Raw genomic sequence first — 27,145 nt, 5'->3', positions numbered from 1 at the left:
TAGACTCATGCTCAATTCACATTTCATCAAATTTCCATTCAATCATCGAACACTCAACAATTTTCAAATATGCAACATCACATAACATACAAAGGAAATCACTACCCCAATCACAATTTCATCTCCACAACAATATCCATATATATCATTTCTTCGTTATTCGTAATTTGCTAGTACTTTAAAGAAAACCATCAATTAAAATACCATTCTCTAAATTTCAATTAAAAGTGAGGGAAAATCTACTTTATGTAAATTAAGGGTTTGTTTCAACTCAACATCAACATTTCATCTTAAGCCACAACAATACCACCATTACTTCTTCAAAACAATGAAATACAAGGTCAAAGGTAACCCTACCTCAAAGAACAAGCAAGATAGCAAAGCTTCTAGCTCACAAATTCCAGATTTCAATCGATAGAAAAGTGATATCTTCAAGTCTTCTTCACTTTTTTATAAGCATTCTTGGCCAAATCTTAGTGAAATTGAAGGTATTTTAGAGTGAGAATCTAGGGTTTTCGAAAATGAGGAGAGAGAAAAAATAAAAAAATAAATAAAAAAAAGGTAAGTAAGTGATCTAGAATGTCCTTTTTAAGTTGCTAATATCGCGCAGACCGCTCAAGTACAACTTCCTATGCTCGAGCATAAGACACAAACTCAGAAGGCTCGCTCAAGCGACAAATCCTTCGCTCGAGTGTAAAATGACAAGTCCCATAAGTTTTTCAGAGCTACAGTGAAACAACTGGGAGCCAACATTCTCCACTCAAGCGCAACTTCCTGCGCTCGAGCGACCCACCTGAAAATTTGCGAGATTCTGAGAGCTGCAATTCTCCGCTTGAGTGTAACTTCCTTCGCTTAAGCAGACGCCTGGAACAAAATGTCACAAAAACATTAATCTAACACCCTCTTTCTCATTGAATTATAATCTCAAAAATACAAATTTCCATGTTCAACTCTTAGTTACATTAACATTACAATAGTTCAAGAAGTTACAACAAAATGGACTCGCGATCCCAAAACAAGTATGCTCGAAGCTTCCACAAAATACATCCATGAGCTTTCGTGCTCCGATAAACACAAAACTTCCACCGCTTACTCATTGGGGTGGTGGCACGTTACCAAGTCCTGAAATGTTAGGTAGGAATGAGCTAGATGCCCAATAGAAAAACTTTTTACAATGCATCGAGTTATCCAAAGATCCATATGGCATCATCACAACCAAAAACATATTTAATTCAACTCTTAATATTATTTTAAAAGAAAAATCAAGAATCCACAAAAATTGATAAATTTAACACCGGTGGTAAATACACCATGAAGCCCCTAAGGAGAGTCCCAATACATACGTATACATAGGTTCATAACCAAAAATATCCCCACATTTTTAGGCCATTATTACGATGAGAGATAGGCACCCAAAATCATACGGCTATTAATACGACTAGAGATGGACACCCAAAAACACTTTCCCCACATTCGTCTGGCGATAAGCTCAAGATAGGGCGATTGGGCACCTAGACTTCCCACGTGGGTACCAACACAATACACAACCATTTTTCCAAAAATTGACTCTCTACCCGGACTCACATGCTATTTAACTCCTTGTTAACATTCTTTCCAAAGCCTCTATGTATTCATACATTCATTAGAAATATAAAAAAAAAAATTAAAATCTTTCACCGTCCAAGCAATTAGAACACATATAAAGTGAGAATATCCAACATCACTAATTAAACCTCAAAAACATTCCAAGTTCACCAATCTCTATTCAAATACCACGTTATTATTGTAAGCCAATCATTAATTAAAGAATTAAGGGTCAATTTCATTTTATTTACATTACTTCTAAAACTTCAAAATTAGGGCTTTTATAAAAAAAAAAATAAATAAAAAATAAAAAAATTGGGCCTTTGGCCCTTTTAACGTATATAATATTGATTATTATCAAAAACTTCCATAATCAATGGTTAAAATAGGAATCTTAAGACAATTGTAGGAAAATACTCTTTTTGTAAGAAAACTTTAATCTATAACTTCAAACATTCATCAACTCATCAATGTCATGGCAACACCACATAATCATCTCCAAATCAAAGAGATATAAGGTTAGTCCTACCTCAAGAATCAAGACAAAGAAGTTAGGTTTTTGAAAAACTCTTCGTAAAATCCAAATCTAAATCCAATCTGTAGAATCCAAGATCTCCAAGTGAACTTCACTGTTTGCAAGAGCTTTTAGCTTGAATCTTAGTGTAATGAGAGATTTTTAGAGAGAAATAGCTAAGGTTTTCAGAGCTAGAGGGAAAGGACAGAAGAAAAAAAAGAAGAAGTTAAGAAAATGATCTAAAAGTCACTTTTTAAGTGGTTAATATCGCGCAGACCGCTCGAGCAATAAATGAAACCTCTCAGTATCTCTACCTACAAAACAAGATACTAGAAGCCCCTCATCTTCACTCGAGACCACTTGTTCACTCGAGCGGTCCTTCGATATGTAAAACAAATTACTGGAAGCACCTCATCTCCACTCAAACAATCTTTCCACCACTCGAGCGGTCCCCTAAAATGAATTGTTACAGAGTTTGCGAAAATGACCATTTTATCTCTAAACCTTTTTTTAGAAAAAAAACGAACTTTTAACCCGGAGAAAGAGAGATAACCCTAATTGTGCTTTGATCGATCATATTTTCCAAAATTATTGGCCGGTTTCATCAAAAGCATTGATCAAAACACAATTCGGGCTTACTTATGCTGCAAGCAAGCCAAGGGCATGGAACCCTGCACTTGTGCATGCATACATGGTACGTGTACCAAGACAAAGCATGCATGTGCACATTAGATATGAGTACATACATTGTTTGTGCGTGCGTACAATCATTGTGCTTGCATTCAAAGTCTATGTGTGCGCACATTAAAGCATCGCAATGCCAGATATGAAAACTCAATCTTTGTGCAATTTTTTAGGGAACGGCAGAGGGGGAGCAATAAAACCCTAGAAGGGTTCCAGAATCGTCCCCCAGCTCTATAAATAGAGCATCTCTTCCTCTTTTTGAGGGGATTAAGAAATTGAAAGCTTTTCTAAGGTTTTTAAGAGCCAAACACCTTCTCTCCTCTCCCTTTGACCCTAGTTATGAAAATAACACACCCCAAGGCAACTTTGAACTTCTAAAACATCCTAAGGCATGAAAAACATAAACTCTAACCAAAACCTAAGCTTAAGGGAGGTTTGCAAGCAAGAAAATAAAGTTTTCTCCCTTTTTCTTGCATTTTCTTCAAAACAGCTAGTAATCTCTCATCTTTTCTTCAATTTCATATCTTTTTAGTCTCTATTCCAGTATTCAAGGCATGCTTGGTTCATAGCTTACCATTCGATCATGCAGTTCTTTTATTTTGTTAGCTTTTTCGCCTCTTGCATATTCTTTTTGCCTTTTACTTGTTAGTTTATTTGATCATGCAATTCTTTTATTTTGCTTTTTCGCCTCTTGTACATTCTTTTTCCTTTTTCGAATCAAGCATGTGCACATTAGTTTATTTTATGCTTTTTACTTGTTAGTTGTATTTTGTGCATAAGCATCATTGGTAGCCTCAAACAGGGCCTAGGTTCATGTTTTTGTATGTTTAGTTGCATATTTTAGGTCATATTTATTTTATGTATTGCATACAAGATGCTAAAAGTGGGCGACTAGGTAAGTCCTCTTAATCTCCATAACATGTGTGTGTCCTTGTTGCATTGTTCTTCAATAATTCAAGTTACATGCTTTCTATTCAAGGCATGCTTGGTTCATAGCTTACCATTTGATCATGCAGTTCTTTTATTTGGTTAGCTTTTTCTCCTCTTCCATATTCTTTTTGATTTTTACTTGTTAGTTTATTCGATCATGCAATTCTTTTATTTTGCTTTTTCGCCTTAAGCATACGCACATTAGTTTATTTTATGCTTTTTACTTGTTAGTTGTATTTTGTGCATAAGCATCATTGGTAGCCTCAAACAGAGCCTAGGTTCATGTTTTTGTATGTTTAGTTGCATATTTTAGGTCATATTTATTTTATGTATTGCATGTAAGATGCTAAAAGTGGGCGACCGGGTAAGTCCTCTTAATCTCCATAGCATGTGTGTGTCCTTGTTGCATTGTTCTTCAATAATCCAAGCTACGTGATTCCTATGAAAAATTAGTTGTTTTGAGTGACTTTCATTTTTTATTTTTATTTTTTTGAGTCTATAGCCATGAATCACGAAAAATCTACTTTTTTGAAAAATCATCATTTTTTTATTATAAAGATATGGCTTTATTCTTTAAATCGAAAATGAATGATATTTATTTTATTCAATTGTTTAGTTTTAGGGTAGCAATGGCTTAGGTTTAAAATGAATGATTAACCACTAAAATCATAAACTAGAGACCTTTGGATTGGGCAAAAGGGGTGCTTTCATGTAATCGACTTTCCCTTTTGTATTTAAGCTCATGAACTTGGAATTTTCTTGATTATGATGAAATAAGCCTTAACTTAGTTTTCATTGTTAGGTTTCTTAATTCTCTTTGTTGGTCAAAGTCGGTGTGGGATGCATGCCTTAGACTCGAAAAAGGCACGATGCTCACAGAAGTGAACTCCGGGAATCGTTGTGCATTGGGTGTGTCCATTGGGCAATTTATTGCCTCTGCAATAGATGGTGGTGTGACTACCAACTCAACCCCATCAATGGTGGAGAGAAAATCTCCTGAGGCCTCATCACTAATGTACATGTTTTGGTGGAACCACCGTACGAGACGAGGGTATGTTGGAGCCGAGACTTGGCAGATGTCAAGTAAGCCCCAATCCTTAAGTTGTTACACACTTCAAGCAGTCGCTTGGTAGCGTTGGAAGAACTCAATATCGAACAGTGTCCCCCAAGTAATAGGTTTTGTTGGCCCATGTTGAATCCGATACCTCCTGACCCCCTAGATTGGCACTGCGAGGGCTAACACCCCAAAAATCGAGAACATCAAGGAATATAATGACAAAGAAATACAAGGTACTACCAAGGTTACGAGTTCAAGAATAAATAATGATGCGTCACTAATGAGTCCCTTGATCAATAACCAAGCAAGATCCCAAAAAGATCAGAGGAGTCAAAATAGCCTCTCTTCTAAGTCTAATCTCCTTAGATAGCAAAGCTACCTTTTTGACAGATCTTAACAAGGTATTAACACAAGGTCTACATGAATTAATGGGGGAAAAAAAAGAAAAAAAAAAGCATAGGCTACACAAAATATAGATGTATAAGCAAGATAATAATTATGTCTTAAGTAACAAGAAGTGTTTTTATATTACAACCCCAAAACAAGATTACAAAGAGCGACTGAACAAAACTAGTTCTAGTTTCTTCCATGATAGCCATACGTCTTTGAACGTTTTCACGGCACCGTCTACCGAATAAAGTTCATCAGAACCTGGCATCAAATGCCATGAGCTTGGAATGTCCAGTAAACTCACACACACCCCGTTCCTTTTTCCCAATCCATACACAATTACAATAATGGACAATCATATCATACAATGGGAGCAATAATCAACTAGAGCTTATAATAAATTTCAATTCTCAAGAATAACAGTCAATCAATTTAATTCTAGGCAACTCCCTCCATAATGTCATTCTTACCCAACACTCCAAGATTGGCTTAAGGCAAACTGGTACCCTTTTCTGCTCACCATTCCAAATGCCCCACTCCACTATGTACCCAGGTCATGTGATCTTGGAACACAGGATAGTTACAACCTGTCAGCAACAAGAATTTTCATTTGTGTTCCTGTCTACCACAGAAATTCTCATTTGTGCTACAAGCATTCTTATTTGTGTTCTGCAAGACCACCGCATGGCTGAAATAAAGGACCGCGTTCTAAACCTAAGCCAACTTTAGTACCGCGACACAACTTACACAAGACTTAACCCCACAATCCATCATTTTCCTTTCATTTCCAAAATAACTAGTCCATTTGTCTCATCAATTCGATTATCTCATAAAAATTTCTTTGGCGATCGAAAACCTAACACCACCCCTTATTAAGTTTCTTGTTGACTTAGGTGTGTTATGTTAAGGTTAGAACAAGTTCTTGAAATGACATTTGTTGCACAAGTATAAGCATTTAAAGGCCCAAATTTAAAGTAATAAAACCACAATCATATGTAGATGTCAAACTAAAGTTTGAACAAATAATAAGAAGCATATTCAATCAACTAAGAACATGAAACTATTAACATGAACAAATTTTTAGATTTGGTTTACTTTAAAGATAACTATCAAAGTGGTATTTTTAGAATTTTCCAAATGTTGGCTTCTTTAGGGCTTGTAGAGAATTTTTTTCTAGTTTCAACATCAATTTACAAAAGTGGGATAGCTTTTTTAGATTTTTAGTTATTAATAAAATACGCCAGCTTTGTCTAGATTCATCAGTTGTTACGAAAATCAATTTTTCTCTCAAATCACTAATTCATTTTCAATATCAGTGTGTTTGGTTTGAGTTTTCTGGATTAAGTTTTTTGAAAATTGAGTTTTTTGATTTTCGTATTTTTTTGTTTTTAGTGAATATTTTTAAAATTTTAAACATTTTTTTTTTACTTTTTTAGATGCACCTTACTTAGATATATCTAAAAAGTAAAAAATTTGTAAAAAAATATTTAAAAAATTAATAAATACATAAAAATATTTTAAAAAATGTACTGAGTTCTTGTATTTTTTTTTTTTTGTATTTTTGGTATTTAGCGAATTTTTAAAAGATTTTTTTTTTTACAGTTTTTTTACTTTTTAAGTGTATTTATGTTAGGTGTGTCTAAAAAGTAAAAAATTGCTTAAAATATTAAAAACATTCAGTAAAAAAAAACACAGAAAATAAGAAAGTAAAATTTTCTTAAAAGTGTTTTTGGAAAAATGGAACCAAGCAAGCTGAATTTTTCTTGAAATTTAGAACTTTAAGGAAGGTTTTGAGGTAAAATTGAGCTCAAGAGGACTTTTCCTTACTTTTCTAAAATTTTTGGAAGTCGGCTAAAAATACCAGTTATTGGTGCACAAAACTTGAAATAAAAAGAGCTGTAAGAAAAGAGGCCAACCGCGGGTAATTTTCTACTTGTTTTATGATGAAAATATGATAAACAATATACTAATAACTCAGATTTTTAGTCTGAATGTTTTCCTTTAAAAATGATACTTGAAATGGATGGAAATTGATGACTTTGCTTCAACAAAGAAAGAATACAAGCAAGGTAATAAACAAAGCTCAACCTCTCTTATTCAAACACAAGGACCCTATACATAAACATATGAAAACAATATTCTAAGCATATATTGTCATGTATTTAGTAGAGAAAAGAAAACGATAGGTTATGTTGTGGCTTACTTGTTTGACTAAGAATGGTGATGTGCAAGCTTGCTCTCTTTTTTCTTCATTCTCCTCCAAAGCTCACTCTTGCTCTTCTCTCTCTCCCTCCTTGCAAAAATTATATGTGTGTTTATGTGTTTGAGTGTGTAAAAATGTCGAGAGAGGTGGTCTACTTATAGGAAAATTGTGGTGAATTGTCTAAAGTGCCCTTGGTTCCAAAGAAATGGAATAGTTTTGGATTTAGTAGAAAGGTAATGGAATGGAGGTTGATTAGGATGTCTAATTATGTGTTAAAACATTATTTAGTTATAGATTAATCAAGATAGAACAAGATTGATGGCAAGTACACAACAAGGTTCCATGAATTTTTTTCCTAGTCAAATATTCTTCCTTATTTCAAGCTAGTTGTTCCCAAAAGTATATTACATATATTTATGCTAGGTGGCTGGCCATGTGCTCTAGATTTTGAGGGTTTTTTTCATTTTCTTTTTGTGTACAAATTCATCTTAAAATAGTGTAGATATTTATGGGAAAAGATTATTACAATGGAGTGTACTTTTGTATATATAAAGTAATGAATTTGAGGCAAATGTGCAATTTTAATAAAGTGTGAGCGCATAGACTAAATTTAAAAATTAAAATACCTATTTCAAGTGTAGAATTAATTAATATAGTGGAAGGAAAAATAATTCGGTTCGCACCACTTAGTTTTGAATTAAAAGGTGAATAATCGAATGAAAACGGCGATAACCAGAAACTAGGGTTTAATGTAATTAATCTACAAATAGAAAGTTAAATAATTAATATTAGAGTTTGAGAAATGATTATTAAGCTACTGGGATCGATTAGCATTTGTACATGTTCGTTTGTAATGCATTTTTAGTTCTTGGGTTAAATTTGCAATAAGGTGAAAATTTAGGGTCTCAATTGAAATAATCTCAAGGTTAGGGTTTCAAAATAAATTACAAAAATTGGGGTCTCTACAAGGGCGCTTAGGAGCTTTGTGAGTTGATGATGAAGTCATACCTACACACAACAACACAACCAAAAATATGGAACAATTATATTAGATAATCATGATATACCGCTTGCTTACTTAAAGCCATCCACAAAATGAGTGCCTTCACACCACCAATTTGTTTGTTATAAGGTAGGTAATCTATAATTTCTAGTACAAATTCACAAAGAACACCCTACCTCAGTCAAGTGAACTTTTCATTGTCTCCAAGGTTCAAAAAGATAAAACTACATGAAAATGATTAATATTTTTCATTTTAAAAAAAAAAATCACCAAATTAGATTCTTAGAAAAAGATTCATATTTTTTTTTTTTTTTTTTTTTTGAAAACCAAACTAAAGACAGCCAAATTTCTATCTCCTCTCTACATTTTCTCGTCAACCATGCAGAACATAGGTAATCTAGAACTTCCAGTACAAAATCGAATCAAACCCCACCTCAGTCAAGTGAACTTCTCATATTAATTTCATCTAAATAATTTATAACCTTTTTCTTTTAATACATTTTTATAGTTAACCATTTCTCTAAACCAATAAAGCATATTCTCAAACAAGTATTGTCATGACTTGAACACACCCCTAGAGATTTGGATCGTAACCGTCTAGCAATCATGAGATTACCTACAGCCTTAGACAGAATTCAAATCATATTTAATTATATGGGGCCAAAAGTGGAAGCAGAATTATAAAATTTTGTCTAATGAGCTATGCATATATGGCATAAACAAAAACATTTTATATGTTAATAACTCACATCCATATATATACACATAAATATTACATGTCCGAAGGTCATTCACAAGTCATCAACATACAAATCCAAAAGCTTATGTACAGGTCAAACATGGCCAACAAAAGAAAACAAAAGAACAAAGGTAAAAGCCTCATTCGTGACGCATTCTATTGCTGATTTCACAAAACTTGGGTAATCTTTCACAGGTTCACTAGGGCTGGACATCCCGCTGCTCACCTAACGAAGTGAGCTAAAGCCTAGTGAATAATATCAGAGTAAAGAGGTTACATGAATGGGTTCTATTCCATAATCATAATCATTTCCATATCATATACAATTCATAACAGAATGACCTTTGGTCCAATACATGACGGAACAACCTCAGGTCCAATTTATAACAGATGCACAAAACATAACAGATCATAACTTAACAGAACGACCTTGGGCCCAATTCAATACAATTGTATAAAGACCATTTGGTCAACACGTAACAGACATTTAGACTTATCAAATATCCAGAATGACATTAGGTCCATCTTATCAAATATACAGAACGACCTTAGATCCATCATATACATTTGTATCTCGGCATTCACATTCACAATATTATGTTGATCAGACAGATAGAAGGCTCATTCATATCACAAAATCATAAGTTCAGAAAAGCTTACCACATTGGAACATTTAGAAAGTAATGTATATGAAAATATCTTTACTAAGATATTATTCACAGTGATTTGGATATTGACACAGTTTCGGGGATGAACCTACACAATTCATAAACATATACACATATTGACGCATGTTACTTGATTGAATCGTTCTCTAACTTATTCAATTTTTTTAAGTCTCATTCAAACTTATTAATTCATTTGGGAGGCTCAATTCATGCCTAGGAATGCTTAGAAAGGAATGAGAATGCAAACGTGATCAGAATATGACTTTTCAAAATATGCTGAAACAGGACACTTCTCTCGAGTGCACTTTTGGTTGCTCAAGCGAGCCACATGGTCTGTAAAAGTACTGGATGGTTCGAATCTAGGCTCGATGGTCGCTCGAGCCAATTTTCAAAATAAACTGAGATGCTCGAGCAATCACTTGGTCATTTGAGCCATGTACAATGCCTCTGCAAGAATATTGGATGCATATAATGTGCGCTTGAGCAACAACTACTTCGCTCGAGGGGTTTGGCCAAATTTTGGGCTTTCAAAACAGAGTTTTGAGCTTCAAAACACAAATTCGAAGTGTAAAACCTTGCATGACATGTTCTAAACCATGAATAAATTTCTATGAACATGAGTATAAAGCCAATTCTAAACCCATAACTCAAAAGCTTCTTGATTTTTCAAAATTGAAGCTTAAACTTCATGCATGTATGATCTTGGCTTAAATTCTTCTTCTACAACTTTCAAAACATGGAGTTGAACTTCAAAACAACATAATTCATAGATGCATGTATGATTCATGTTTCAATTCATGTACAAGTAACAAAGTCATGCTCAAATTGATGATGCTTTACACAATTATGCATGTATGTATATTCTAGCTCCCAATTTAACAATCTAAACTCAATTCTTGTGTTTAATCAATTAATCTTCTTGAATTCATATGCTAGGTGACTCAAATTCTTGAAATAAGGTTCAAACACTTAACTAAAGTCTTCAATTGCATTAATTCTAGCAAGTTCTTGAGCCTCTCTTTCAAATTCTTCAATCCCTATCAAGTCTCCAAGTTCTCTAACTTCTCTCTCTCTAGAATGGCCTCTCTTTCTCACTCTAAAATGCTTTCAATAGAATTTTGAGCGCAAATGAGCTCATTCACTCACTTAACACATATATATATACATTAGATTAACTTAGACTAATTAAACAACCTTAAGGTTAACTAACTTCATTTAATCCTAATTGATTTTATCTAATTAATTTAGTACAAATCAAATTTTAATTAAACTTCTCAATAGGCTCTAAAAAGTATGCCATTCCAATTAAAATTATCAATTTTGGTTTCTGAAGTCATTAATGCCTTCAATTTCAGATTTAAGCAGAGTTCACAGCAGATATTCCAACAATGAACATATATACACATAAATACACATCAAACACATAATTAACACTCAGAATTAAATAAATAAAAGCATATTATGTAATGGGGTTGTCACAAATATAGAAAAGGAAACAACAAAAACAAAACTATTTCAAAATAGCGAAATAACATGGAGAAATTACAAATATGATTGTAGGCCGTGAAAGAAAAATTATAAGGCATTATATATGTGAAGAAAAAAATTATGACAGGGCAACAAACCATACAAAGAATCTCCACTGGCAAAAAGGCAAGTATACTTATGGTTCAATGAAAAATTTCATCCAACATGGGTTGATTCTTCTCTTCTTAGAAATTACTAACAAGCAACTGATAAATAAATAAATTCAATAAGATAAAAGAAAATAAAAACAAATAAAACTAAGCCTAACAAGTACTACACTAAACTAGTATTCAACAATTGAGGTAAACTATAGCAAGTAAATTAATAGATTAAACTAAAAGAAAAATAAAAACTAAAAATAAAGAGAGAATACTAATAAATACAACTACTAAGCACATCTGAAACTTATTTTATTATTATTATTATTATTATTATTATTATTATTATTATTATTATTATTTTGTCAGTAAACAAAGAACAAACTAAACATAAAAAACTAATGTCTGGACTAAACAAAGAGTGAACTAAATAAATATACATAACTCTAATATAGTAAATCAAATAAACTAAACAACTAAAACAACTAAACTAAACAAAACATAATATTAACAACTAAAATAAAAAGGAAAAGTCTAAAATACAACAACACACAACTACTATCCTATAAATTTTTTTTGTTTTTGGTTGCACGTACGTCGGAGGTGGTAGCACATGCAACGATGCTGGTCTAAAATAGAGGAGTGGAAAAAGGTTTGAAGGGGAGGAAAAAAGAAAGAAAAAAAAAAAAAAAAACCTTACCAACGTTTGATGATGCATGTTTGGGGGCTTTTGAGACGCTTCGTGCGGTTCTTACCTCTGCCCCGATTATGCAATCACTAGATTGGTCTCTTCCATTTGAGATCATGTGTGACGCCTTAGACTATGTTGTCGGGGTTGTTTTAGGCCAAAGGGTAAATAATGTGCCCTATGTTGTTTACTATGCTAGCTATACTCTCTCTAATGCAAAACTCAATTACACTGCCACTGAAAAAGAGTTGCTAGCTGTAGTGTTTGCATTGGACAAGTTCTGGTCCTATCTTCTCGGTTCCAAGGTCATAGTGTTCACTTATCACATTGCTTTGTGGTATTTATTGTCCAAAGAAAAAGGACCAAACCGAGGCTGATTAGGTGGATTCTACTCCTTCAAGAGTTTGAGCTAGAAATCTAGGATAAGAAAGGATCCAAGAATGTTTTTGCAAACCATCTTTTCCTCATCCTTGTTGAGCACACTAGTGGCACCTTAGCTTTGCATGACTCATTTCCAAACAAGCAATTTTTTTATTTTTTATTTTATTTTATTTTTTTGTACACAAGTGAACCCCTCGTGGTTTGCTTGCATTGTGAACTACTTGGTTGTCGAGCAAATTCCTAAGAATTTGTCTAAGCAAGACAAACACCGATTTTTCTCACAAGTCAAGCACTATTTCTAGGAAGACTTGGAATTGTTCAATATTGTTCGGATCAAGTGATTCAGCGATGTGTGCCTGAGAGTAAGACACATAGCATTCTTATCTTTTGTCATTCTCATGCATATGGCAACATTTCAGGGGGCAGAAAATGGCCGCCAAGATTTTACAATGTGGGTTCTACTAGCTCTCCATCTTTAGGGATGCTCACAATTTTTGTAGAGCTTGTTTGCATTGTCAACAAATGGGCTCTATCTCCCGTCTAAACATGATGCCCACGGCCCCTATTTTAATTGTCGAGATTTTTTATGTTTTAGGCACTAATTTCGTGGGTCCATTTCCACCATCTTTTGGGTGTGAATATATTTTAGTGACGATGTCTCAAAGTAGGTTGAGGCGGTGGCAACCAAAACGAATGACCACAAAGTAGTGATCAAATTCCTCCATGAAACCATTTTATGTCGTTTTGGGTTTCCACGCACCATAATTAGTGACGGTGGCAAGCATTTTTGCAATTGATTCTTTGAGGCCTTGGTGCACAAATATATGATCACTTACAAAGTTGACACTCCCTATCACCTCCAGATTAGTGGTCAAGTAGAGGTTTCTAATAGGGAGGTCGAATACATTCTTGAGAAAACTATTAGGCTGGATAGGAAAGATTGATCAACTAGGTTGATTGATGCACGTTGGGCCTATCGCATTTCATATAAGACACCTATTGGGATGCCTCCATCTAGCATTGTATTTGGAAAGCTTGTCATCTCCCTGTTAAGTTACAACACCATGCTTGGTCGGCTATCAAAAAGTTCAATTTTGATATGGCAAAGGCTGGTGACCATCAAAAACTCCCATTCAATGAGTTGGAAGAGCTACAAACTGATGCATATGAGAGCTCAAAGATTTACAAGGCTAGGACTAAGGTATTTCATGATAAACACATTTCTCACAAGTCCTTTGAGCCTCACCAAAAAGTGTGGCTCTTCAATGCCAAATTGCGTTTGTTTCTGGGTAAACTCCGATCTAGGTGGGATATGACATTTGAAGTTGTCGCAGTATTTCTACATGGGACGATTGAGATAAAGAATCCACAAGATGGCATGACTGTCAAGGTCAATTGCCAAAGATTGAAACATTATGTGGATGGTATTAAGAGAGGGAGATGATTGAGTTTGTCCACTTGACAAACCCGGTGTATCTTCCTTAGTGATTGCTCTATGTCTAAGAAATTTTAAATCCTATAAAGGTGTAAGTACTTTGGTGTTTTTTTGTGCCTAAACGGCATCTAATGGTCTGGTACAGCTACCTAACTATGTTTGTAGTGAGTTCTTATGAGATCAACTAAGACAGTGAAAACTAGAGTTCGAACAGCAAAGCCTAGAATGCAAAGGTTTGAAAATTTCGCGATCAAAGTTTGGTTTAAATACCTAAAGGTTTAGAGATTGCTTCAAAACATTCTCAGCTTGAAATGGCACCCATAGATTGAGGTAGCTTTTTGCGCCTCAATTAACCTAGTTTTTCACCCTATTGGAGAGTATGGAAAGTTGCAAACATGGTAAGGGAGAAAAGTAGTACCCATGATTTTCGCATGAAGATTATATCTTTATTCAGCATTTTGGGGTCTTTGAAGTGTTTATTCTTATCTCAAATGAAAAACTAAGGTAGAAGTTGTGTTGGGCGATTTTCTATTTTCAACAATGTGTTAGGATTAGTTGTGTTAAAAAAAAAAAAACCACCGCACGTGCAGCCCACACGGGCGCACGAGTGCCTAAACCCAAGAGATCACTGTTAAAGCTCCATTCTAGCAGCCCAAACACGTTGCTTATGCAGCCCAAAAATAGGCACTCAAGCAGTCCATGAAGGCGCAAGAGCGACCCAAGTGGTAAAGCCCACTGCTAAAGCCCCGCATAAGCGAAAAATATGTATATATTTACAGCAGTCAAAAACCCTACCAACCCACTTTTTAACCCATCTCTTTCTCAAACTCCTTCTTTCTCTACCTCTCTTCATCTCAATACTAAAGCTCCACATGGGCGGCCAACGAAAAAAAAAAATACATATATATTTGCAGCAGTCAAAAACCCTACCTAGCCTGCTTCTTCATGACTTTCATCTTATCTTCTCCCACCTCCATTAGTGTCTAAGGTTTCGATGAAACCCTAGTCAAGTAACCGGAGTTGTATTATCTTGTTTTGTAATGCTTTGATTGGAATAGTTGCAAAACTTTTGAGTTTCAATTTAATATTATTATATCTTTACTCTTCATTGTAATTTTATGATTAAGAATGAATGTTTTACTTTGTTATCATTGTTGTTGTATTGGAACCCGAGACGGGCTATGCTATGACTAGACAAATTATGCCATCAACCCTAGTTTAGAGTGGACAATCCATGCCAGTTGAGATAGTGCGTACTCGTGCTTCGAATGCAACTTTATTCTTCTTTCTGATTCCCACCTTCTAGTTGAGGGATTGGCTCGTTCCACTCATTCATTTCGCATTTCAAGTTTGCAATTCCGAATACAAAGCTAGTTGTGAATTTGAACCCCTAAGTTCTCAATTCCAATTATTCAATCTTGTTTTACTACTTATTTAATTAATAATGGTTTTAATACTTGTTATAACCAACAAACAACCAACCATTCATTAAACTAATTTGAGAATTAATAATTAAAATAGTCCCGATGGATACGATACCCATACTTGCTAACTACACTACTTTAACACAATTCGGAAAGATTAGTTTACGACAATCAGTTGTCGCAATTTCCTTTTGACTAATCATCAGTAAAGTGGAAGAGAACTTGATGTAGGTACCAAGTTTCTTCCGACTAACAACAGGTAAAGTGGGTGTTGATTAGGTGGTGCTTAGTAATGGCCACTGACAGATACATGCACCTTGTTAGGATTCACCTGGATGTAATGAAATGAATTGTGAGATGAGATTTCTTATTAAATATTTGGATAAACTCTAAGAATTGGAAAACAAACACATTCATGAATTGAAAAACCTTTTGAGCATCCTATATATATAGCATCATGATCATATGCTTGTGTAGTATATTGATAAGTAGAAAAACTTCTCTACTGGACAATCTGTTCAGCCTATGTGATTGATAATTGTTTAGGTATTGAGGATGTGCCATAGCCTTGAGTTAGCATTGGATATGTGCATGTGCTAGAGAGAACTTTATTGATTGTTGACCTAGGGCCTATATATTTTGTAGATTCAGTGTCATTTATTTTGTTAAGTGTACACTCTTTTTTATATAAGCCTAAGGGAACTTCTTTTGTACAAACTGTTGATATCGTTTGATTTACATATTGTATACTCATGCCATGTAGTAATGAATATTATAGTGGACTGGGTTGAGGCCCGACCCTTTTATATCCTTTGGTTCTAAATCTTGCATCATCTGATGGTGTTGTTGTCTGTTTTAGTCTTATGTTATTGTTTGGGAGTTGAGAATTGGTTTGTTTATTATGTTCTAATCAGATTGGGCTTAGAATTCTGAGGAGAGTTTTGGCTGTTTGTTCTTGGGTTCACTCGAGCGGTGTACTGGTTGCTCGAGCAGTCCTTCGTTTCTCCCAAAATCTATGTTTACAGGTTGAACTTTCGGGAGTGGGTCATTATTCGCTCGAGCGGTGTTTGATTCGCTCGAGTGGTCTGTTCTACAGAGGAAATCTTCTAAGTGTTTGGTTTGCTCGATCGATGTTTTGGGTTTGACGCTCGAGCGGTGTTTTGGTCACTTGAGCGGTCTATTTATATAAAGCTGGGGGAAAAGATACTTTCCTCACTTTTTATTCCTCTCTCTCTCTCTCTCTCTCTCTCTCTCTCTCTCTCTTCTCGCTATTTTTGGACCCATCATGCTTTCAAGCTATGGTTTTATCTATTTCTACCCATTTTCTACCCCCAGTTCCCATATACCAAAACGTAGAGCTCGATAAGGGCTTTCATTTAATTTGGGCTTTTTCATCACCTTGGGCTTTTTAGCATTCTCCTCTTCTCTTCAAGAGGTAGGGATTCTTTCGCTCCTTTTCAATACCTATAGATAGACATGTGATTGTTGTTACTACATTCAAAAATATATATGTTCGGGTTTTTTGAAAGCATGAAAGAGGGTTTGTAAATCATGTTTTTGGTTATTTTTTATCAATTGGGAGGTGGTTAAGTATGTGTATGAAATATTAGTAGGAAGCCCTAATTTGTTGTTAAGGGTCTAATAAAACAAAAAGAGGTAAAGTTGGTGTCACGACCGGCCAGTAATACTAGATTACCTTTGGCCTCAATGACAAAATCAAATCATATAATTATAAATGCAGCTTAGCGGAAGTAACAACAAAATATAAATAAGTCCATTAAGCAGTGCTTACATGACAAATTTCATAAATAACTTAAGTTACATACACCATCCACAATAATATTTACAATAAGTTTAAACTTTAACATCAACATCATACATACAACATGTTTCCCCAAATATCAAAAACAAAGAACAAACAAAAAGGGGCTGACAAAGCTTGGCTCCACTAGAGACCAAGTATCACCCCACCACAAAGGCACTTCACGAACGACTTTACACAAGAGGGTGGACTCCAAAACCAACTCTAAGCCTATCGATCCACGAGTTCACCTATGTATATATATATAAGGGAGTGGGATGAGCTAGAGCCTGATAAGTAACATCAATATAAACGGTTTACTAAGTGATGTCTAACTTTTCATAAAACATATCATTTCAATATCCAAAACAATTCATGTAATAATCATTTATCAAATTCATATCAATCATCTGTTTCAATAATATCCACTAAAAATCATTATACATTGTAACATCCAATCGAGTGACAACAAATCAATATGCCGAAGCCAACGGGACCATTAAGGTCAATTCAATGGGACCACAATGGATCAATCAATAAAACCACAATGGTTAATTCAATGTGAACCACAAGGGTCTAATACCAAAAATCTTTATCTTTCGATTAATCCAATGGGCCATGGTGTTATGTTCGCCAGGCAAGGGCCTCACTAAAGGATGTCACGAATAGAATTTCAAAAAGGACATTCATTCATAGATATGAACAATTGAAAATATTTTTTGAACATATCTTTATAGAGACGTTACTCACAGTGGGATTATACCGATGTCATGTTTCAGGCGACCAACCTACACAAAGCATAAAACAATATACATTGAAACACATTAACTAAACAAATATTATATCTTAATTCAATTCCCTTTAATGTGTTTTTAGCTTATTCCTTCTTTACTGCTATCTAAACAATGCTTAAAAATGCCTAGAGGATCATGAGAATGGAAGTATGCTCTTGAAAGTGTTTTTCAAAAGTTGCTAAAAGAGGGCAATTCACTCGAGCACACTATTGGTCGCTCAAGCAGACCGCATGGTCTGCAAAAGTTCTGGATTGTCGAAATTTAGGCTAAACAACGCTCGAGCCAAGTGCAATGGCTATCCCTTGAGCCAACCTTTGGTCACTCGAGCTACTGTGCAATGTTTTGTAAAAATACTGGTTACATGCAAAGTGTGCTCGAGTAATAACTTCACTACTCAAGCAAAGTGGCCAAATTTTGGGTTTTCCAGAACAGAGTTCTAGTGTCAAAACAAGAATTTCTAAGTTCAAAGCTCGCATGGATGTACCAAACCCTTGAAAACCCATAGGAACAAATATATATGAACTCAATTTGAAACCATGAGCTCAAAAACATCATGAATTGCCAAATTTGAAATCAAAATCTCCAAGCATGTATAAAATTGTTTCCAAAATCTTTCCAAAAACTTCAAACATGAAACTAAACTCTTGAAAACTTGAAATTCTTTGATGCATGTAAAATTCAACTCTCAAGTTAACAAGAACATTAAAATTCAAGCATTATGCATGCATGCATGTTCTAGTTCCCAATTCATCAATTTAAGCTTAATTCTTGTGTTTAAGTTCATTATCTTCTTGAATTCAATTACTTGATGAATTATTATCAAGAATTGAAGTTGATTTTCATACCTAGAGTCTTGAATTAGCTTGCTATAACAAAATCTTGACCCTCTCTTCACAAATCTTCAACCTTCTAGCCAAATCCCCAAATTCTCTATCTCTCCCTCTTAGAAATGAAGTCTGCCTCTCTCTGGAGCTCTCTAATTTCAACCAAATATGATTTAGGAGCTCAAACTCTTAATTACAACATATATATATATATATATATATAGGGTAGATTAGTGAAGACTAATTAAGTATTCTAATTATTTTATTCTAAATTTTAATTAGACTTCCCATATGGTTTTAAATATTTTAATTAGTCTATTAACCTAATCAATTTCCGTTTCTAAATCTGTTTGGGCCTTCAATTTCTAATACAAAGTAGGCATTCTAATAAATATACACCAAAACTAAGCACATAAACATGTAAATTCCCTTAATAAAATAATATGCAATAACAATATGCATGTCGGGGTCGTCACAGTCTTTCTCCCTTAGAAGGTTTGGTTCTCCAAACTTAAGTTACCTTCATTGAGAGTTGAATTTTACATGCATCAAAGAATTTCAAGTTTTCAAGAGTTTAGTTTCATGTTTGAAGGTTTTGGAAAGATTTTGGAAACAATTTTATACATGCATGGAAATTTTGATTTCAAATTTGGCAATTCATGATGTTTTTGGGCTCATGGTTTCAAATTGAGTTCATACATGTGTGTTTCTATGTATTTTCGAGGGTTTGGTACAACCATGCAAGCTTTGAACTTAGATATTTATGTTTTAAGACTTGAACTCTGTTTTGGAAAACCCAGAATTTGGCCACTTCGATCGAGCGGTGAAGTTATCGCTCGAGCGCACCTTGCATGCAACTAGTATTTTTACAAAACATTGCAGAGTCGCTCGAGCAACCAAAAGTTGGCTCAAGAAACAGCCATTGCACTTAGCTCAAGTGACTGTCGCGCCTATATTTCGACCATCTAGTACTTTTGCAGACCATGTGGCCTGCCCAAGCAATAATGCGCTCGAGTGAATTCCCTATTTCAACAACTTTTGAAAAAAACTTTCAAGAGCATACTTTCATTATCATGATCCTCTAGGCATTCTTAAGCATTTTTTAGATAACAGTAAAGAAGGAATATGCTAAAAACACATTAAAGGGAATTGAATTAAGATACAATATTCGTTTAGTTAATATGTTTCAATGTATATCGCTTTGTGCTTTGTGCTTTGTGCAAGTTGATCACCCGAAACATAACATTAGTACAAGCCCACTGTGAGTAACGTCTCTATAAAGATATGTTCGAAAAGTATTTTCAATTGTTCATATCTATGAATGAATGTCCTTTTTTAAATTGTAATCGTGGCATCCTTAGTGAGGCCTTTGCCTGGGGGACATAATACCATGGCCCATTGGTTTAGTTGAAACATAGAGATCTCTGATGTTAGACCCTTGTGGTCCACATTGAATTAACCGTTGTCGTTCTATTGATTGATCCACTGTGGTCCCATTGAATTGACCTTAATGGTCCTATTGGCTTCAGCATATTGATTTGTTGTTACTCTATTGGATGTTCCAACGTATAATGATTTGTAGTGGATATTGTTGAAACATATGATTGATATGAATTTGATATATGATTGTTATACGAATTGTTTTGGATATTGAAATGATATGTTTTATGAAAATAGACTTCATTTATTAAATCCTTTATATTGATGCTACTCACTGGGCTCTAGCTCACCCATCTCCCTTATAGGATCGACCGGCTTAGAGTTTCTTTGGGAGTCCACCCTCTTGTGTAAAGTCGTTCGTGAAGTGCCTCTGTGATGGGGCGATATTTGGTCTCTAGTGGAGCCAAGCATTGTCAACCCTTTTTTGTTTGTTCTTTGTTTTTTGATATTTGGGGAATCATATTGTATGTATGATGTTGAAGTTAAAGTTTAAACTTATTCTAAATATTATTATAGATGGTGTATGTGTAGACGCGCCCTTGGGCTTCATGCTACAGTTCGAACTCAATGTCACTGTAGACACTCCATTTTTGACCAACCTTAAGACTCAGACGTCACCAACTGAGCGCTTGGTGATGTTGCATATTGTGCTCGTTCTGAGGTTGCAAAGTCTCGGCCGAGAGCCTTGCCTCCGGGCTTCGGAACCTTTTCGTACCTCGTCTCGATTTACGAACCAGGTCCCATTTTCTCTATTTTCTCTTCCTGAAGGGAGGGAGAGGTCTCGTAGACCATCTTTCAGTGGCCGTAGGTTACGTTTCGTGGTCGTAGGCCATTTTTCCCGTTTGGATACCAGTTTTCGGTTTTTCAGAGCCGTCGGCCGTGTGCCTCTGTTCGGGACCGCTTAACTACCTTTGTTTGCTCCGGTTTTTGGCACACACCTTGTTTCCTCTCCTTTGAGGGACATTGTGGCCCGAGAGACCACCTTTGTGGTCACACGCCACCTATGATGCTTAGCAGTCAATTTTCGGGGCACCCGGTTGCACGTTTTGGCCCCCGAACCCTCGTTTTGCATTCGTCTTAGTTCATTTTTGGCATGGACCCTAGTTTCATTGTTAGGAAGGTGGTAGTAGGGTGGGAGACCACCTTTTCTTCTTGGAGACCACCTTTCCCAGTCGGCCGATTTTTCTTGACAGGTAGGTGGTCTCCCTTACTTTTGAGCCACATTTTCTGGTCTCCCATACCACCACTGAGTTGCATTCACCTGGGAGACCACCAATATGGGCTGGCCGACCACCTTTTGAGCTTGAACCTTTTGACCCCTGGTCGCTCGACCAGGGCAAGTGGTCGGCCGACCACTTGAACTGGTTGGCCAGCTTTCTACTTTTTTGTCTCATTGAGTTGAAGCCAGCTGTGCCAGCTGGAAGCCTCAGAATGCATCCTCCATAAGTGTATGGAGGATGTTTAAGCTTGGTTTTAAGCTTCTTGGAGAAGCTTTAGACCTTCTCCTCTATAAAGGGAAAGGCCCTCTTCCACTACTAGGGTTCAGATTTTTGTTAAGGCTAAACAATATATCTCTTTTTATATCTCTCTTTTGAGCTCTAAATTGCTTGGTTCTTGGCCCCTTTGCACACAACTCCATAGCCTAACCCTTCCATCATCAACCTAAGACCCTTGGAGGGTATTTTCAGAGGTTCAAGGTTGGGTTTTTGGGTCCAGAGGCTGCTGGTTTTTGCTGGTCTCCAAGGGTAATCATTTTTTCCTCTTTGTAGCCTTATTTTGCTTCATAGTTTAGCTCTATTTGCAAGCATATTTAGGATTTTTCATAAACTGAAAAAAGTCTTGTTTTGAGCTTCTAAACATGTTTGTTTAAGGCCATTTTTTTGGGAGGGGGTCATCTACCCCCTTGCATGCTTCATTTCCTCTTGTTTTAAGCTATGCATTAGAGCATTTGTGTTGGCCTTGGTTTTGCCTTTTAGCCACTGAAATCCAGTAGATTTTTAGTGGCTAACATGTGTTTTTGAGCCTCAAAATCAGAGAGGGGTGACCCTCTCACCCCTTGTTTTGTTTACTAGCTTTGTTGGCCTTACAAAGGAGCCCCTATTTGCACACTTCTTGAGCATGTTTCAGGCCATTATTTATGAGTTTTATGACCTGCATGAACTCTGTCCAGAGTTTTTTTTGCCATGTTAGGTGTCTATCTTGCATGTGTAGAGTAATCCTCTTCATGGTCTTTCAAAGGAGCCTTCATTTGCATGCTTCCTAGCCTCATTTCAGGCCCTTTTCAGTGAGTTTTAGGGCCCTCATAACCTCTGTTCAGAGGTGGTTTTTCCATTTTGTATGTCCATTATACATGTGTAGAATAACCCTCTTATTGGCCTCTCAAAGGGACATATCATTCTTGCATGCATTGACTGAGTTTCAGTGGGTTTTTGGTCATATTTTGGCATGCCATGTTTCTGTTTTTGGCTGGTTTGGTGGCCCCTCATGTGCTTCATATACATGTAGTGTAAACCATGCTTACTAGCCTATGTTGCATGTTGTTTTGGCCCTTCATGTTAGCACTTTTTGGCCATGCCTTAAACTGATTTTGTGCATATTTTGGACTGCCTCAGCTCTATTTTTGGGTCTTGTGGTCGAATGCTGCTTATTTTGCATGCTTGTAGTTCAATATCCATGCTTAGCTTTGAGTTTCGAGGTCTATTACATGCATATGCTGAGGTGTTTTCATGTTTTGAGGCCATTGCCCATCATATTTTAGAGCTTACATGCATGCCATATTGTCATGTTTTTCACTCTTTAAATACGTTTGAGAGTTGTGCACAAATGCCTCATTTTCGGACCATTGCATGAGCTTCGTTTCTTTGCATGTTGGGTCATCATTTTGGGCCATTTTCCCACTGTTTTAGACCTGCCTAGGGTCTATTTGGGGCTGGTTTTGCCATTTATACATTGCTTTGTGTACCTCTAGTGTAACCCGCTTCACTAGTTTCGGTGTTCGAGCCATCTTGCATGCATTGTGTGACATATTTGCATGATTCGTTTCAGAGCTGGAAAATGTGTGTTTGTAGGCCATACTTCATCATTTGCCATGCTTAGTTAAAGTTGCATATTGTGCCTTAGGATCGATCCTTTGCATCCGTGCATGTTTGCATGTATTTCGGTTGTCTCATTTCCATCATATAGCCACTGATTTGGGTGTGGCTGAGGTCCACTCATATTGGTGTAAGTCCATCTTGCATTTGTATATGCCATTTAGTTCATGTGCGCATGATAGTCTTCGTAAGTGCATTGTGTATGCCATGTTATGTCACGTGCATTTGTATATGCCATTTTAGCCCATAGCATTGCGTATGCTAGGCTGTATGTTAGTCGCATTGTGTATGCCATCTCATTGCTTTGTGTTTGGAGTACGATTTAGTCCGAACACGGGAAACGAGGGACGTTTCATACTCCAAGTGACGAAACGTGCCTCGATTCTCGGTCGCCAACACTCTTGACTGTCCATGATAGAGTTGTTGGCTTTACTTGCTTATATGTGCATTCATTTCACATCGAGTCGTGCAATTTGACTTCTCGGCCATCATGCATCAAGATGCGTGATTGGTGGCACGAGGATCGAGGACTACACTCCCTTGAGCTTATGCAAGGACGGAGAGAGTGGTCATGCACTCATTTGTTGAAAATACATTGCCTTTTCCCTCTCTTACCTTTGTTGCAGAAAAACCAGAAACCAGAGGTGGAAACTGGTCGGCCGACCAGATTTTCTGGCAGGCCGACCACCCTCTTTGGTCTCCACCACAAAGGGTGATCGGCAGGTGGTCTCCCATGCTAATAACTGGTCAGTGGCCTTCCCAAGGTGGAGTTTCAGCCTTCTGGAGCTTTGTGCAAGTTTCTGAGGTCAATTGCAAACAAAGATGAGGCGAGGCATCGCGATGGAATTTACCGACAAGGCGACTCGAGCATGCATACACCTTTCATCATTCGGAACAGAGCTGAGGCGGTCCATTTAGCTTGCATGCTAATTTATTTGCTTTTCTAGTTAATTTGTTGATTAATTAGGGTTTTGTAATATTTAATTAGCTAGAGTAGTTAATAATTTATTCGGACTGTATTATTTATTCGGACCCTCCGAACGAGGGCACAATTGTAATAAGTGTGCATATGTGTGATGTATGTCTTCCAACCCCACGTCATTCTCCCTTTTATTTACCAGCTTATGATGGTTAGATTAGGGCATGTTTCAATTAGCATACTTATGCTTGCTTGTTTGCATCATTCATCTGTATTGCATGCACCGGGCTCGGCGCATCATGCTAACTACATTGTATTTCAATTCCAAGTTGAATACATGTATCGATTGTTGCATCTCATATGCCATCTTAGAATAGCCGAGCCTATTGTAGTTGCATTTTTGCATGTGTTGCATTAGGCATTCTTAGCATAGTTAAGATTCATGCATGATTTCTAATTAGCTTCTTTCTTTGGCTCGGAGTACTCGGTAAGTGTTTATACTTTAGCATCTTTGCATGTGTGTGAGTGACTGCCATGATAGCATGCTTACCATGAGGCTGACTGCTTATGTGATATACCTGCTTGAATGCCTGTGGGTGAAGGTTGGATTATCTGAATTGGAATAATGCATTGACTATGACTTTTAAGCCCACTTGAGAGTAGCAAATCATCTTGTTTTCTAAGCCCACCTGAGGGTGGCAAATTCGCATTTTAGCCTACTTGCGAGTAGCAAACCGTTTCAAAAGCAAACATGAGGTGTTTTGTTCCAATTCAGGTGATCCAATCTATACTTGTATGCTGTGCGCATCACGTAGTAAATCTAGGCTAATAACCGGAATAAGTGCATAATATTTTCAAAGCTCGATATCATGGTTTGTAGAGGCTGATCTTTGATCGGGCGAGCGGGGGTGCTCACGAAGTGACCTTCCCCAATTGTACCCAAGTTCCCGAGCCGAGACAACTTTGGTGATGACGGACACGTGGCCTTCGGCACGAGTCAGGGTTTCCTAAATTCCCCCAAAATAAAATATTTAGGTGGCGACTCTGTATCTGGCAAAGTAATCCATGTTTGGCACTTCTTTCAAAAAAATCTGTTTTCAAAAACGATTTGCCGGATTTGGACTCTTTGATGATTCATCGGTCTTGCATTGCACTCTGCGAGATTAGATACAGGACCGTCACATTTGAGTCCTGAACTATAGTGAGCCCATATGAACAAAACAGGATTTCCCTCCTGGGATGTTCAGGGACGTCTACAGTCACAGTTCTTAATCTGATCTCACAATGTGCGAAGTGAGATTGATAAATCACCAAAGAGTCCAAATTCGGCATATCGTTTTGGAAAACTTATTTTTGTAAAGAAGTGCCAAACAAGGACTGCTTTGCCAGATACAAAGTTGCCACCTAAATATTTTATTTTGGGGCGGAATTTAGGAAACCCTGACTCGTGCCTAAGGCCACGTGTCCGTCATCACCAAAGTTGCCTCGGCTCGGGAACTTGGGTACGATTGGGGAAGGTCATCTATGAGCACCCCCGCTCGCTCGATCAAAGATCGGCCTGTACTAAGTTTGATATCTTGTTTTTGAAAACACATGCGTTCTTATTTCGATTAGCTAGAATTACTATGTGATGCGCACGACACACAAGTCTAGACTAGATCGCCTAATTTTGAACAAAGCATCGCATATCCATTTGTTTGGAAAATGATTTGAAGTTTGCTACTCGCAAGTAGGCTAAAATGCAGATTTCAATGAATTGTCCCAATTCAAGTAATCCAACCTTCACCCACAGGCATTCAGGCAGTTATATCATATAAGCAATTAGCCTCATGGCAAGCATGCTGTCATGTTAACATTTACACGCATGCGAGATGCTAAAGCGTAAACACTTACAGTGTACTCCGAACCAAAACAAAAAACTAATTAGAAATCATGCATGATCCTAGTTCATGTTAAAATGGCTAATGCATCGCATGCAAAAATGCAACTAGAAATAGGCTCAGCTATTCTAAGATGTTATGTGAGATGCAATACTTGATACATGTATTCAAATTGGAATTGAAATACAATGCAGTTAGTATGATGCGCCGAGCCCGGTGCATGCAATACAGATGAATGATGCAAACATGCATAGCATAAGAATGCTAATTGGAATATGCCCTAAGACTAACCATCAAAAGCAGGTAAGTAAAAGGGAGAAAGAAGTGGGGGTTGGAAGACATGCATCACACACACGCACGCTTATTACAAAATTGACCCTCTCGACGGAGGGACCGAAAGAATAATACAAATCATCTAATTAACTAACTAGCAAGCTAATTAATTAATTACACAACCAAATCGAAATAAATAACTATTCTAAGTTATTAAAACACTGAAATGGCCTCGAGACGAGAGATGAATGCATGCTCAGACGGCTTCGCTCGGAAATTCATCGCCATGCTTCATGTTGTCTCTGTTTGCACTACTCTGTACCTCTGAAAATTGTGCCAACTTCTATGACACTTCTGAACCACCTTGTGGGCATTCTGAGAGGCCATCGACCAAGAAATAGGGCCATCGGCCATGGGAAATTGGTCATCGACCAAATATAAGGCTCTCAGCCAAGTGTTTGTTGCCGATCGGCACTGAATATGGTCAATCAACCATTTCTTCCTGTGAAAAGCTCCTGTTGCTGCAGCAGAGGACAAACAGAGCATGGCAATACATTTACAAGACAATGTCTACACAACTACACCCCTTATCATGTTTAAGACTCAAAGGTGTGTAATTCTCGACCCTCGGGCCACCAATCACGCATTCCAATGCATGATGGCCAAACGAGCCAAGCGTGCAATTCAATATCAAATGAAATGCACAAAACACATAAGGGTCCCCAACCTCTATCATGCTTGATCAAGAGGCAAGGGATGCACACACAATGAAATGCAACCTAAGCATGCAAGCAAGC

At 36.6% G+C, this 27,145-nt stretch overlaps 1 protein-coding gene across 1 annotated transcript; it reads left to right on the top strand.

Moving 5' to 3' along the window:
* The first annotated feature begins 13,565 nt into the window (after positions 1-13,565).
* LOC145799626 (uncharacterized) lies at positions 13,566-13,910 on the top strand. Its single transcript, XM_082889228.1, has one exon. It carries the CDS (start codon positions 13,566-13,568, stop codon positions 13,908-13,910), a length of 345 nt encoding a protein of 114 aa, XP_082745354.1.
* Positions 13,911-27,145: the final 13,235 nt, after the last annotated feature.

This window comes from Camellia sinensis, chromosome 9 (genome assembly GCF_055761805.1).
Source record: "Camellia sinensis isolate YWXY chromosome 9, ASM5576180v1, whole genome shotgun sequence".
Classification (NCBI taxonomy): Eukaryota; Viridiplantae; Streptophyta; class Magnoliopsida; order Ericales; family Theaceae; genus Camellia; species Camellia sinensis.
Note: the sequence above shows the minus strand (reverse complement) of the source record. Positions and strands in the feature narration are given on the sequence as shown.

Coding starts and splice junctions, on each gene's coding strand:
- LOC145799626 (XM_082889228.1), top strand. CDS start 13,566: ATGGCAAAGGCTGGTGACCATCAAAAACTCCCATTCAATGAGTTGGAA.